The 14,302-nt window shown below is 59.4% G+C and overlaps 1 protein-coding gene across 1 annotated transcript in view; it reads right to left on the bottom strand.

Annotated features, from left to right (window-relative positions):
• The window catches only part of RASGRF1 (Ras protein specific guanine nucleotide releasing factor 1), a 109,056-nt gene that overhangs the window by 84,300 nt on the left and 10,454 nt on the right, over window positions 1–14,302 (bottom strand). The window contains exon 2 of the mRNA XM_075896777.1: window positions 622–728. Coding sequence (XP_075752892.1) covers window positions 622–728 — 107 coding nt within the window. The remainder of the gene's footprint in view (window positions 1–621; window positions 729–14,302) is intronic.

Here is a 14,302-nt window from a genome sequence, read left to right as displayed (position 1 = left end):
AAGCTGAGCATTCGGCGCCCGGTTCCTCTCTCCCGCCAGGCAAGCTCCACGCATTTCCCAGTCGGAGTTTTCTTACCAACTTCTCCCCCGGCTAAGAGCCCGCCCCGGGCATGTCTCTGTCCCTCCCCACAAACCCTGGTCCTCGCCCCGCCCCGGCCTGGGTGTCTCTGCGCGGCCGCACCCGCAGAGCAGTCAATGGGCTGCCCACCCGTTCACCAGCCAGGGAACAACCTACTTCTCTCGCCTTCCCGGCAGATGCGCTTCTGACCAGAACAAACACTGAACCCAGCGTGGCCAGGCGCTCAGATCAGAGCGAGGGACCCTGGGTCGGGGCCTGCCAGCTGCCCGCCCCCACACAGAGCGGCTTGCAGGGGCCGGGCTGGAGAATTCTTGCTCCCCCGCATGCGGGGTTTGACGCGGGGCCCCCTGCGCCCCAGCAGGGCGCTGCACTGCCGCAGCATCGGCCTCTTGCAAAAGCAAGCCCCGGGCGACCGGCCGCAGCCTGGCCAAGGCCGGCGACCGCTTGGCCCCCTGCACCGAGCCGTCGTTTTCAAGTCATGCAGCAGCTAGACGAGCTTCTGGCTCGGGCGCTGCCCCGCCGGCCCTGGCGGAAGGTGGTACCTGGCGTGCGTGATGGCCGCGACCCATTCGTCGCAGTCCTTGGCATCCTCTGTCCGCAGCTCCAGGGTCTTCTGACTGTCATGGCTGAAACTAACCGTAAAATAATGCTGCAAAAACAAAGGGAGCAACTAATCACGAAGAGATTCGGGCCCCGAGGAACCCACCTCTCGCCCCCTCCCCCTCTCGGCTGCCGGAGGTCTGCGTTGGCGCGGGGGAGGCCAGCAGCCCGCAGCCCACTGAGGAAGGCACGGAGCGGGCATCCAGGGCACCGCCAGTGAATCCGGGGCGACCCGCTGGCAGATCTCCGCCAGAGGAGCCAGGCGGATGCTTCTCAGAGTAAACCGCCCCCCGGCTCTGGGGGCCGCGCCAGCACAGGGAGGGACACACGGCAGTGCCCTGGGGAATCGCCCGTGGCCACGCCATCGCCCAGCATGTCCGCAGCGAAATCCCTGGCGCCCTGCCTCTGGCGGGCCCGGCCGAGCAGGCCCGACGCCACGTGCTCGCAGCAATCAGCTGCCGGGCTGCGACGGGCAGCAGCGCACTCAGACGCGGCACGCGGGCTATATTTAGCTTCCCTTGACATTTCCAGCGTGTGTGTTAATTGTGAGCGGGGTGGCAGCAGGCGCAGGCACTGGGTTTTGGCTGTTCATGAGCTTTCCTGTTGTTGCCTAGGAAACAGGTAATAGAGGATAATGCCAGACACTCCACTGAAAACCTGAACTAATCCAAACCCCATCAGAACATGCTCATGCTGCCATTAGCTTCTGCGCTGCAGGGGGTGAGCAAGAAGCCTGAATTAATAGAGCTAAGAGCTCGCCGGTTACTCACTTCTATTGGCTCCAGGGAACAGGACCCTGGGAGCACAAGCGCCACGGAGCCACGTAAGCCGGCACAGTAATGACAGCCGGACCACGGCCCAGCGAGGGAGCGCGCCTGCTTCCGTTTGATTCGCGCTGTTCAGCGAGCAGACAAGAGTCGCACGACACGGCGCTTCTCCCCCGCAGAGAAGGAGGGCTGGGATTCCCGGGCCACGTGCCAACCCGTTACCGAAGGTCGGTAAGGACCAGGCGAGCCTGGCTCCCTCCCTACCTCGCAGGGTTGGCCAGATGCTCCAGGGCTACCCCACGTGCTGGACGCGAGTTAAAAGTAGCCCTGTGTGTCCCCCCCACTCCTCTGCCTCCTCCGGCTCCTCTCTCCTTCTAGCTTCCCACTGCAGACACCTCTCGGGGCCCGGCCCAGCGGAGAAGAGGTGCCAGTGACACCTGGACTTGGCTAGGGCGGCCTCAGTGCGGTTCCCCTCTCGGGAGTTCCCGGAGCCGGACCCCACTGCTGGAAACACTGCGCCCGGGGCCAAAGATCTCCCCCTGGGCGAGCTGGCTGCAGCAGGCCTGCAGAGAGCCCCGGTCCTGGGGCCTCGCCACAGACGCGAGGCAGCCTCTGGAGTCTCCAGCCTCGTCCGTTAGGGGGCGGTCCCTTCGTTCGGCTTCGAAGCGAGTGGGCAGGGCAGCAGGGGCCTGGCTCACAGGCCAGGGCTGCGCCTCAGACCGGGAACACGGCGCTTTGCTACCCGGAGCCTGCAGGGATCCGAGCTGCCGCTCCAGGGAGTACCCCAGGGTATGTCTACACTACAAAGTTAATTCGAACTAACAGACGTTAGTTCGAACTAACTTCCATAGGCGCTAGCGGTTCGAACTTAATTCAAACTAGCGGAGCGATTAATTCGAACTAGGTAAACCTCATTGCACGAGGACTAAGCCTAGTTTGAATTAACTAGTTCGAATTAAGGGCTGTGTAGCCCCTTAATTCAAACTAGTGGGAGGCTAGCCCTCCCCAGCTTTCCCTGGTGGCCACTCTGGCCAGCACCAGGGAAACTCTTCTGCCCCCCTCCCGGCCCCGGACCCCTTAAAGGGGCACGGGCTGGCTACAGTGCCCGTGCCAGGTGCAAGCCTGCTAGCACACAGCCAGCAGACCCTGCACCTGGCACAGCTCGAGCCAGCCACCCACTGCCACCCAGCCCTCCCCCTCTTCCCAGGACCAGGCTGGTCTAGTGCGGACATCGTGGACCTCATCCACGACCTCCGCACTAGGCACAGGAAAGTGGCCGTCTAAGGCAGGAGAGCTGCCAGTAATTCTGAAAATGCAGACAGTTTTGTGCTGACTTCACCATGTAACAGAGGGTTATTCCCCCACCGCGTGAAGATTCGCCTGCAGAGCAGTCTGCCTGAGTCCCTTCCCACAGCTGATCCCATGGGCGAGAATTCAGCCGTCCCAAGTACCCTGGCATCTTGCTGCAAGAAAAACCAGCCAGCCTCTGTTCCCTGGGAGCTCCCCCTCCCCACACGCCACAGAGCTTGGCACTGCCGGCTTTGCACGGCAAGCAGGCACGCCGCACCGGTGAGAAGGGGATACTGATCTCGCTTCCTGCATGCCAGCCACCTCGCTGCTCTGCCGGGTGTCGCGGCTCGCCCCTCCGGGGGTATCTCGGCCACAGCTGATTTCCCTGCAGAGCGCAGCGGGAGCAGATCTAAATCCAAACCCAAACTCTCTTTGCTCCTCACTGGCTTGTTTTTCTTCCCCTCGGAAGAGGCCACGACTGGTGCTAGAGAGTCCCCAGTAGAGAACACCCGGGAATTCTTTATCGAGCGAAGAGCTGTTTACACAGTTATTTCCCCATCTCCGCCGGTCTCTGGCTCCAGACAGCGGCGCAGGGCCTGTGGCGTGGGACACCGCACGCTCTTCTCTCCCACTCCCCCAGAGCGACTCTGGCTAACCAGGCTCGTGTCCCCCCCTCCCCGTGCCAGGGCTGGCCTGGGCTTTCTGGGGCTTGCAGCAGCCCAGGTTTCAGGTTGCTGAAACGGAAAAGTGACGTGAACCTTGAGGCCGGTTGAAAATGTTCTTTGCAGTAACCATGCAGGCCCCCCCCCCCATCACACTCATCCGGGATCCCCCTGTGATCGGCCCCGGGCCAGCTCTGCCCACAGCGACACCGTCCCAAGTCCTAACCACATCAGCCACCGTGGCAGAGGCTCAGACAACGGCACCTCCCCCAACGGGATCTGAGCCAGCAGGGCCCCTGGCTGTGGAGATTGGCCAAACCGGACAGTCTCTACGGGGAAGAATTAACGGGCTCAAATCAGAAATCCGCAACGGCACCGCACAGAAACCTGCTGGAGAACGTTACCCGGCCGGGGCGCTCGCCCACGGATCTCCCAGGCACCGGGCTGTTTCAGGCCAATTCCACAAGCCAAAAACACAGGGAAGGGTTGGAACTTACCTTCACACAGGCTTGGGACCCATCACAGAGGTGTGAACCAGACCTCGCCTGGCTAGCACGCTGCCTTCCACAGCCTGACAACCAGCCAACGGAACAGCTGGCACCTTCCCTACCAGCTTCATGTGGCATGAACACTCCCAAGCACCATTGTGCCATCCGTCTCCCCCAGCTCCCATTTATTTTGGAACTGGACTGTTAATACTCCGGTCATCTGAAGACGTGGGCCGTGCCACGAACGCTCCTGATCCCAACTACATGTCTGGTTAGTCTGTAAGGGCACGTCTACACTAGCCCCTTAGATCGATCTAGGGAGGCTAATGAGGGCGACCAAAATCACAAATCAAGCCCGGGATTTAAATATCCCACGCTTGTGTCACGTTGCTGAATTGGAGGGAAGCAGCCAAATCGCTGCTGCACCCCTAGGTGGGGGTGTTGGCCCCAGAAATTGGTATGGGGGGAGCCATGTGGGGTATTGAATGGGAGATTGTTGTTTGTTGATCTTATGTACACTATTTATGTGAGTGTTTAATGTCTGTGTGTGTAGGTAGGAATCTGTAATCTGTGTGGAAGCTGAATATTTCTGTGAATGTGGTTAAGCATGGCTATGGACAGGCTGAGTAGCAAAGCCCTGTGGAACAATGGCTCTCAATAGGCTATGGACACACCCAAAGAATGGGATGTGTCACCTGAGGGCAGCCAGCAGGAAACATAGAGATTGGCCTCTGACCAGGTGACTTGCTGCAGACTAGAAGAGGCCAGGAAGGAGTATAAAGAGGCCATGCGGTCGATGCCATTTTGTTCTCAGCTCAGCACTTCATCCAGAGGCAGCACTGCAGGGATTGAAGAGCCCGGAAGACCTGTGAACCCATCCTGATCGCAGGATGTGCAATAAGAACTTTTAAACCAGCAGCTGCAACATCTCTGCTAGAGCCTGCATCGAGGACTGGGAGATTCGGTGCATGTAACGTACTGTACTTTAATAACCTTACTCTCATGCTTTGCTGTCTTGTAATAATAAACCTTTAGATATAGATTCTAAAGGATTGGCCCAGCGTGATTTGTGGGTAAGGTCCAGAGGGTAAATTGACCAGGGATCTGTGGCTGGTTTCTTGGAACCGGACAGAACTTGTTCGGGGTAGGTGGGATTGGGTGCTAGGACCCCCCACCTGTGTATAGGCCCGGGGCCATCTGGGGCACGGATATTGCTGGGGTGTTGGAGGGGTTTTGCTCGGGAGGCTTCAGGCAGGCAGCTGAAGCGCTCTGTGAGACTGGTTTGTGGCCTGTTTGGAGAGGTCGCCAGTCGGGGGCTGTAAGGAGCCCCGGATTTGAGCAATTTGCCCTGAGCGGACGCACTCAGCTGTGCCCAGATACGGCCCGGACCGTCACAGTGGCGTAGTCGGCAGGATCCACAGATCTTGGTCAATTGAGCTTTGGGATCAGGACCCCACGCTGTCTAAATTTGATTTTTGGTGTTGAGAGTTTGGGTGATTAAAGAGCCGCTGCAATGAGCCAGGGACTATATGAGAGTCTGAGCAAAGGTGCTCTGAAAGATTTGTGCTTGGGGAGAGGCATTGCCTTTAGGAAAAGGGCCTCTAAACTAGATCTGGTAGTGTTGTTATTAAGCAGAGATGTGGATGAAAAGGAGCAGAAGCAAGCCAAGGAGGCTGCTGAAAGAAGGCGGAAGGCAGATGAAGAAATTGCTAAGAGACAGAAGGAGATGGATCGGGAACTTGAGGAGAAAAAGGCAGAATATGCTGAGAGACAGAGGAGGGAAGAGGCAGAGCATGCAAAGAAGATGGCCCTAGCCAAGGAGGAAAATGCTAGACTTGACCTCCAGCTTAAGAGACTAAAAGAACAAGAGAGACTGTATCCTCCTGAAGGTTCAATGTGTAACTCTGTGGGTATGGGGTATGCTTATGATATGGCAGACGTATTTTACCCAGCTGATGTGATGACCCAACCCCAAAGCATGTGTGAATGCAAACCTTTTGTGTTACCTGTAGCTAACAGGGAGGTTTGGGAAGGGGGTGCATGTGGGTATGGAAAGTTTCCTGGAGCTGGTCAGTCTCCCTGTAACCAAGGGGAAAGTGTCTCTATATGTGAGCCTGTGGGTGAGGGCCCGTCTGATGCCTCAGAGGTGAGGCTGGAATCAGAACCAGGGCAAGAAGAGCCCAGAAATCAGGGAAATGTTTCTCTGGGGCAGCCTGGAGTGGCTGGCCAGAGTGAAGTTTTAGTTGAGGAGTTGGTGGCTGGTGAGGTTTGTGGAATTGAACCGGCACAAGCTGAAATTGAGTTGTGTGAAGCACAGTGTGTGCAAGCTGGCAATTTGGCTGGTGGAAGTAGCAGTGGGGCAGTAAAGGAATCTGTCCCAGTGGCTAGCTATATGCCTGAGATTAGCCAGGGGTGTTGGGACAAGGGAGAAGCTGTCTCTGGTTGTCTGGCTGTGTGTGGGGAAGAGTTTCTTCCTGTGTCTGAGGAAGGTGCCCCACAGCCTGTGAAGGCTGAGAGCAGTGTTGTGGTCCCAGAGTTGGGTCTGGATATGGCTAAGGCCCAGGAAGGGGGTGGCCCAAGGTTTGTGTCTGCTGGGGAGAGGGATGAGGTGACTCAGGTAGAGTCAGTCAGTGTTTTACCAGAACCCCAGAGACCAGACAGTGGTGACCCTGATATTGTGCCTGATGCTGCTGTGTTGCTGGCAGAGGGGGGAGCTACTCTGTGGGAGCAGAGAGACCCCTTAGCCCGGGCACAAGGAGAGAATGAGGGTGTGTTAACTCTGGTGCCTAATGATGGTGTGGACGTTTACAGCCATCTAGAGAGTTGCACAGGGAGTGAAGGTGCTTCCGACCCTGTCTCTTGTGGGTCTGTCCGTGTGCCTGAGAGGGGATTGTCTGTGAATCCACCAGAGGGGCCAGAGATGACCCAGGGAGTAAGGGAATTGCAGGAGGAATTGGTTGTGGCTCAGCAGGGCAAGGCTGCTGCAGAGCCAGGGAAGGGTGAACTGCTGCCTAAGGAAGCTCATAGGGAGGAGAGTCCTGGCAGTGCTTGTAGCAAGCAGTTTGCTGTGACTGAGGGAGGTGACAGGGCCTTGCTGGGAGAAGGCATTCAGGAGAAAGCTCTGCCTGTAAACGGCAGCAGCTTCTTGTGTGAGGCACTTGTTTTGGTGCCTGACAGACAGAATTTGTCTGTTAGCAGTGACTCCAATGACTTGGGTTTAGGGAAACCCAGTGTGGATGGTGGTGGAGAGGTCTCAGAGGGACTGAGGGTTGTTCCAGATGAGGCAGGAACATCCAGAGAACTGGAGCAGGCTGCTAACCCAGTGACTGTGGGTGACCAGCTTGCTGGGAAGTCAGTGTGTGTGGGACAGGATTGTTCCCAGGTGAAGGAGGAGAGTGGGAAGTTAGTGTCTCAGATTCAGGAGAAGGACTGTGTAGCCAAGTATGCAGAGCAGAACAGCTGTGTGGTCACTCTCTCTAGGATGCAGGAGATGGCAGTTATGCTCCCATCTCTGGACACTGTGGACACTCATACTCAATCAGGGAGGTTGATATCTGGTTCCATGTGGAAACAGAGGTTAGAGAGGGACAGAGGAGAGACTTGGGAGTCTACAGCTTACTGCTGTTACCCCACTGAGTGGGGGAAGGGGGAGAATTCCAGGGCCATTGTGAGCCAGGGAGTCACGCCCAGCCAGCCCTTTGTCTTGGTCAGGCCAGAGGTTTCAGGCCTGGAGCCCAGAGGACAAGGGGGAGGGTCAGGACTTGCTTTGACAAAGAAGATTTGCAGGTTGAACCTGAAGGGAAAAAACTGCAATGGGGTGGAGCCAAAGAAGGGGCATGATGGGGAATGTCATTATACACCTGATATAGGATTGTTTTTGTCACTGATGTTAATTCTTGTAACCAATGTATTATTGTTGCAGAGAATTGTAACGGTATACCGTGTGCATGAGCTTATGGAAATACCATGTAATCTGTCTGGAGATGTACCAAACGACAGACGGTATGTAAGGGGACATTGTGATGTTGCTATTTCATGGTTAACACTTGTAACTGGTCTTGGAACTTCTTACAGGACAAAAAGGGTTCCAGCCAGAAGGTCCTGTGTAAGAAGGAAACTGAGGCACGCCACCATTTTGACGGGGGAGGCCTGTGATGCCCTCAGTGATGTTACTGGCATCACTTCCTGCATCAATTTTGCGTTGGGGGTGTCACGTTGCTGAATTGGAGGGAAGCAGCCAAATCGCTGCTGCACCCCTAGGTGGGGGTGTTGGCCCCAGAAATTGGTATGGGGGGAGCCATGTGGGGTATTGAATGGGAGATTGTTGTTTGTTGATCTTATGTACACTATTTATGTGAGTGTTTAATGTCTGTGTGTGTAGGTAGGAATCTGTAATCTGTGTGGAAGCTGAATATTTCTGTGAATGTGGTTAAGCATGGCTATGAACAGGCTGAGTAGCAAAGCCCTGTGGAACAATGGCTCTCAATAGGCTATGGACACACCCAAAGAATGGGATGTGTCACCTGAGGGCAGCCAGCAGGAAACATAGAGATTGGCCTCTGACCAGGTGACTTGCTGCAGACTAGAAGAGGCCAGGAAGGAGTATAAAGAGGCCATGCGGTCGATGCCATTTTGTTCTCAGCTCAGCACTTCATCCAGAGGCAGCACTGCAGGGATTGAAGAGCCCGGAAGACCTGTGAACCCATCCTGATCGCAGGATGTGCAATAAGAACTTTTAAACCAGCAGCTGCAACATCTCTGCTAGAGCCTGCATCGAGGACTGGGAGATTCGGTGCATGTAACGTACTGTACTTTAATAACCTTACTCTCATGCTTTGCTGTCTTGTAATAATAAACCTTTAGATATAGATTCTAAAGGATTGGCCCAGCGTGATTTGTGGGTAAGGTCCAGAGGGTAAATTGACCAGGGATCTGTGGCTGGTTTCTTGGAACCGGACAGGACTTGTTCGGGGTAGGTGGGATTGGGTGCTAGGACCCCCCACCTGTGTATGAGGCCCGGGGCCATCTGGGGCACGGATATTGCTGGGGTGTTGGAGGGGTTTTGCTCGGGAGGCTTCAGGCAGGCAGCTGAAGCGCTCTGTGAGACTGGTTTGTGGCCTGTTTGGAGAGGTCGCCAGTCGGGGGCTGTAAGGAGCCCCGGATTTGAGCAATTTGCCCTGAGCGGACGCACTCAGCTGTGCCCAGATACGGCCCGGACCGTCACAGCTTGATTTGCATGTTCCCGGACGGTCGCCATTTTAGAAATTGACTAGCCCGAAGTAACTGCCCACGTCTACACGCGGCAGTGAAACAGGCTTCCGATTCAAAGCCCAACCGCAAATTAGCTGGTATTCCTCCTGCAATGAGGTTTACCAGCTAATTAGAATGAGGGTTCCACTTTGCTGCTTCACAGCAGGAAATAACAAAACCAGAAGAATTCCGTTTCGAAATCCAACATGTAGGTTTTTGAGGAAAGTCTGAAAAAATGACCTTTCCCGTGAAAATATCGGTTTTGGGAAAAGGCCGTTGATGGTTCCAATTGCAAAGCTCGGGTGTGGAGCAAGTTCACAGCTCGCCATGGGAGCTCTCCCCTCCCTCAGGCCGGGCCAGCTGCTCTCTTTTCAGCCTGCGGCACGAGGCCCTAGGATCCGGCGTCTTCTTTCAGAGGCGTGGGTCGTGACTTCGATTTTGTGTATGGGCTTCCGCTAGGGCCGTGGCCACCAAGAACTGCGGCTCCAATGACACAAGGCCGGGCCTTGGTGTTGTGGGAACGCCCAGCCCGCAGGCGCCCAGCTGCGGGGGCTGCTACCTTACGCGGGACAGGCCAGCAGCGTGAGAGCGAACCGCGATCTCAGGCAGATCCACGTCACAGCTCTGGGAACTAAACTAAGCACCCCGCATAGTCCCAATGAAATCAGCCCAGCCAGGGCTGTGTCAAGCCAAAACTTAAACCCCTCTAGGGATGGAGATTCCACCCCCTCCCTAGGGAACCCAGCCCAGCGCTTCCCACCCTCCTACGGAAATTGTTTTTCCTAATATCCAACCTGGACCTCCCCCACTGACATGAAGAGAGATTCAAAAGACCGGACACAGCGCCCGGCTGCAGGTACGGCCTGGACTCCTTGCTCCTCGGCGGGGAGTTACACTCAGGTTAATGTGCCACTTAGCTCTGGTCTGCACCAGGGCTCATTTCGAAATAACCCCCGGGGTCGAATTAATGAGCAGAGCGGCCACACGCTGTCCTCCTGCTTTCCTCAGGGAGTAACGCGCAGCCCGAAATCGTTACTCCGAAATAGCGGGGGTGCGGGCGCTCCAGTGCCGCTATTTCGAAATAACGACTCCCCAGAGTCATTCGAACGAACGACTCCCAGCGCTTCCTGGGGCACTACGTCGCGGTAGCACGTCCACACAGACAGAGCCTGCCTCGGACGCATTTCGAGGCTTCCCCGTAGTGAGGGACGCTAGTTCAATTTTCTTATTTCGGGAGTTATTCCATCCATTTCAGTTCTTTCAAACTCGTTTCCTAGTGTAGACGCGCCCTTAGGCGAAGATCCAGCACCCATTCCCGTCAGCGCTAACCCCGGGGATGCAAACAGGCGTTGGATGAAGCCCTAACATGCTTGGGACCGAATTGCTCGACGGGGTCAACACACACAACTCCCACAACAAACACGTAAGAGCAGCAAACACGCCCCCCAGTGCCTCTGGCCATGTGAGATTCAAGGGGTAATTTGATCAGGTTTGACCTCTAACCGGACAGCCCCGGGCTTACCATTTTGGTCACTAGCCTCCCAGTGTCGAAGATTTCAATCAGGCTCCCTGTGATGTCTTATTACAATAGCTGCACAAAGCCAGCCCTCGGCCACGCACCGCCGGGTACTGGAGAATTTCCACACCCGGACCGTCAAACCCAGCACTGCGGGCGCACGGACGGCTTACCTCTGGCATGCCCCAGCTTCGGGGGCTTCCTTTGCACCCGGGACATTCTGGGGTTTCAAATGTACTTTTCTTCTGCCCCACTCCGCACCAAACCAAGCCCCAGAACTTCTGTGGCAGGGAAACGTGTCGGCCCCGTCAGACGCGCCGGCGGGACTCGGACGCCCTCGAGCGGCTGCACCAGCCAGTAGCGGGGCAGTCTCGGGGCCACGCTCTGCCAGGGGGCGCTGCAGCCCGCGTGGCTAGACGGCCGGTAGCTTGGTCAGTGCCTCGGCGTAACGCAGAGACGGGCTCCCTCAGGGCCGAGCAATGGCAAAGAGCCGGCTGGGAGAAAAGCCGCGCGGAAGCAGCCCAGGTCACCGAGCAGGGCCCTGCGCGGACACGCCGCACGCCGGCCGCACCTGCCTGCCCCAGACTGGGGGACCGAGGGGGCAGAGCTGGTGGAGACAAACCACACGGCGCACGGAACCACGGGTCGGTCACATCACTACCGGACCCTGGAAAGGCCTGGCTGCCCGTCCGGCTAGGTGGGAGGCCGCCGCTCCTGAGTGGACATCACCACCCACGGCCGCGAGGCTGCACCGGTCGGCAGTGCGCTCCCTCCCTCGTGTCCAGCATTGACACCCCTGCACCCAGCCCCTCGCACCACGGCCGTGAGGCTGCACCAGTCGGCAGTGCGCTCCCTCCCTCGTGTCCAGCACTGACGCCCCTGCACCCAGCCCCTCGCACCACAGCCGTGAGACTGCACCGGTCGGCAGTGTGCTCCCTCCCTCGTGTCCAGCATTGACACCCCTGCACCCAGCCCCTCGCACCACGGCCGTGAGACTGCACCGGTCGGCAGTGCGCTCCCTCCCTCGTGTCCAGCACTGACGCCCCTGCACCCGGCCCCTCGCACCACGGCAATGAGACTGCACCGGTCGGCAGTGCGCTCCCTCCCTCGTGTCCAGCATTGACACCCCTGCACCCAGCCCCTCGCACCACAGCCATGAGACTGCACCGGTCGGCAGTGCGCTCCCTCCCTCGTGTCCAGCACTGACGCCCCTGCACCCGGCCCCTCGCACCACGGCCGTGAGACTGCACCGGTCGGCAGTGCGCTCCCTCCCTCGTGTCCAGCACTGACGCCCCTGCACCCGGCCCCTCGCACCACGGCCGTGAGACTGCACCGGTCGGCAGTGCGCTCCCTCCCTCGTGTCCAGCATTGACACCCCTGCACCCAGCCCCTCACACCACGGCCGTGAGACTACACCGGTCAGCAGTGCGCTCCCTCCCTCGTGTCCAGCACTGACGCCCCTGCACCCGGCCCATCGCACCACGGCCGTGAGGCTACACCAGTCGGCAGTGTGCTCCCTCCCTCGTGTCCAGCATTGACGCCCCTGCACCCGGCCCCTCGCACCACGGCCGTGAGACTGCACCGGTCGGCAGTGCACTCCCTCCCTCGTGTCCAGCACTGACACCCCTGCACCCGGCCCCTAGCACTACGGCAGTGAGGCTGCACCAGTCGGCAGTGCGCTCCCTCCCTCGTGTCCAGCACTGACACCCCTGCACCCGGCCCCTCGCACCACGGCCATGAGACTGCACCGGTCGGCAGTGCGCTCCCTCCCTCGTGTCCAGCACTGACACCCCTGCACCCGGCCCCTCGCACCACGGCCGTGAGACTGCACCGGTCAGCAGTGCGCTCCCTCCCTCGTGTCCAGCACTGACGCCCCTGCACCCGGCCCCTTGCACCACGGCCGTGAGGCTGCACCGGTCGGCAGTGCGCTCCCTCCCTCGTGTCCAGCACTGACACCCCTGCACCCGCCCCCTCTCCGGACTGCTTTGAATATCCCAGCTCACAGCCTCCTAAGGTGCCCGAGAGCTGTAGGGCGTCAGGCCTGGGCCCAGCCCTGTGACCGAACAGCAGGAGCCGTGGGTCGGGGGCCCGGCTGTTCTAAGCTAACTGCGCTTACTGAAGCGGGTTTTGTTGCCCTCCCTGGAGACGCAAACCTCCCTGGTCCTCCCCAGCGCACCCCTCAAGGACAGCGTGCCCGGCCGCAAGGGCGCCACGTTCCCGGCGAGCGCCACGGAGGGCGTCCCATCTAAATATAGCCCGGCTCCCGCGTAGATCTCCGGGCTGCTCCTCCAGCCGCTCCCCCCTTCCCTTGTCACAGCTGTGGCTGCACCGTGGAGTCAGCAAAAGCCTCGAGTCAGACCCCTCCCCCGGCAGAAGGACCCTGCAGCACCTTCCAGGGAGCATGTTTCAGTTCTTCTGCCCTGGCCCTGCCCCGGCTTCCACAGACGGGCCCCAGGAGAGGCTGGGCCCACGTATCCGGAGGCCCCGTCCCCTCCGCCCTGCAGAGCGCCAGCGTGGGGCCCGTGGCCCTGGAGCGCTCGCAGTAGACCCTGGCCAGGCTCTCTGGGGTGCACAGGGGTGAATTCCACCCGGGGGACCAGGCCCCCTGCTCCTGCTGAGACGGCCCCCACGGTACCGGCACGGCTGTTGGGGCGCCTCTCGCCCGGCCAGGCCCAACGAGCACTCCCGTCCGGCGGGACAACGGCTCACCCCTCCAGCCTCCCTTGGGACGGTTCCAAGCCAGGCTGTGTCCCTGGGACTCCCGCCCAGAAGGGGACTGGCAATCAAAACAGGCCCTCGCCGTGACGTCACCCCTGCGTGCCCCTCAAGCCCCACCCCCTCTCTAGCTGGGGGTGCCAGGCGAAATTGTAGCGTCCACGTGGACTCCCCGAGCCGCCCCTGGGGCATTCGGGGATGCAGCGGACCTGGAGAGGGCTCTGGTGCAATGGGGTGACCAGTCACCCTGCCTGCGGGCTCCCCTCGTCACCCTGCCCAGCACTGCGCGGACACCGCTGGGAGACGGCCGGCGGGGGAGATTTTGGCATTCCCCCGCGGTTTGATCTGTGGGTGGGGCTGGGTCGAATATCGCGGCTTTTCTGCCCCGCCCACCGCCCTCCTCCAGCAACACCCTGCGTCTGGGGCCTGGGACATTCGGGCGCCACTGCGCCGTCGGGCCTAGCGCAGACCTGCACGCTGCCAGGCAACGGTCACGCGTCACTGCGCCGTCGGGCTGCCCTTTCCTCGCGACAGAACGTGGTTATCCCCTGCCAGCTGCTCCCCACACTCGCTGACTTGGGGGCCTTCCCCCGGACGCGGCGCGAGCTCCTAATCGGGCCAGCGCGCTCGCCTTCCGCCTGGCGCGGTGGGGAGGCCTGCAGAGGTGCCCGGTGCCCACGGTTATCGCCGCTGCCAGGAAGGGCAAGATGGTCGCATCTTCCTGCTTTGGCTGGATGAGCCTCAGAGTCAGCTCTGAGCTCCGCTGACCTGGCTAGCGGCCGTGCGGGGAAGACGGGGCCTGTCACGCGGGCGAACGGCCCCGGCCCTGCCTTTGCCCACGGACAAGAACAGAACGTTCCCAGGCAGAAACGCGGCCCCGGCTCGAGGCCACGAAGTACCGTTCCGGGGGGATCTGCCCACGCAGGCGGGCCGCA

This window comes from Pelodiscus sinensis, chromosome 14, assembly GCF_049634645.1.
Source record: "Pelodiscus sinensis isolate JC-2024 chromosome 14, ASM4963464v1, whole genome shotgun sequence".
Lineage (NCBI taxonomy): Eukaryota > Metazoa > Chordata > Testudines > Trionychidae > Pelodiscus > Pelodiscus sinensis.
Note: the sequence above shows the minus strand (reverse complement) of the source record. Positions and strands in the feature narration are given on the sequence as shown.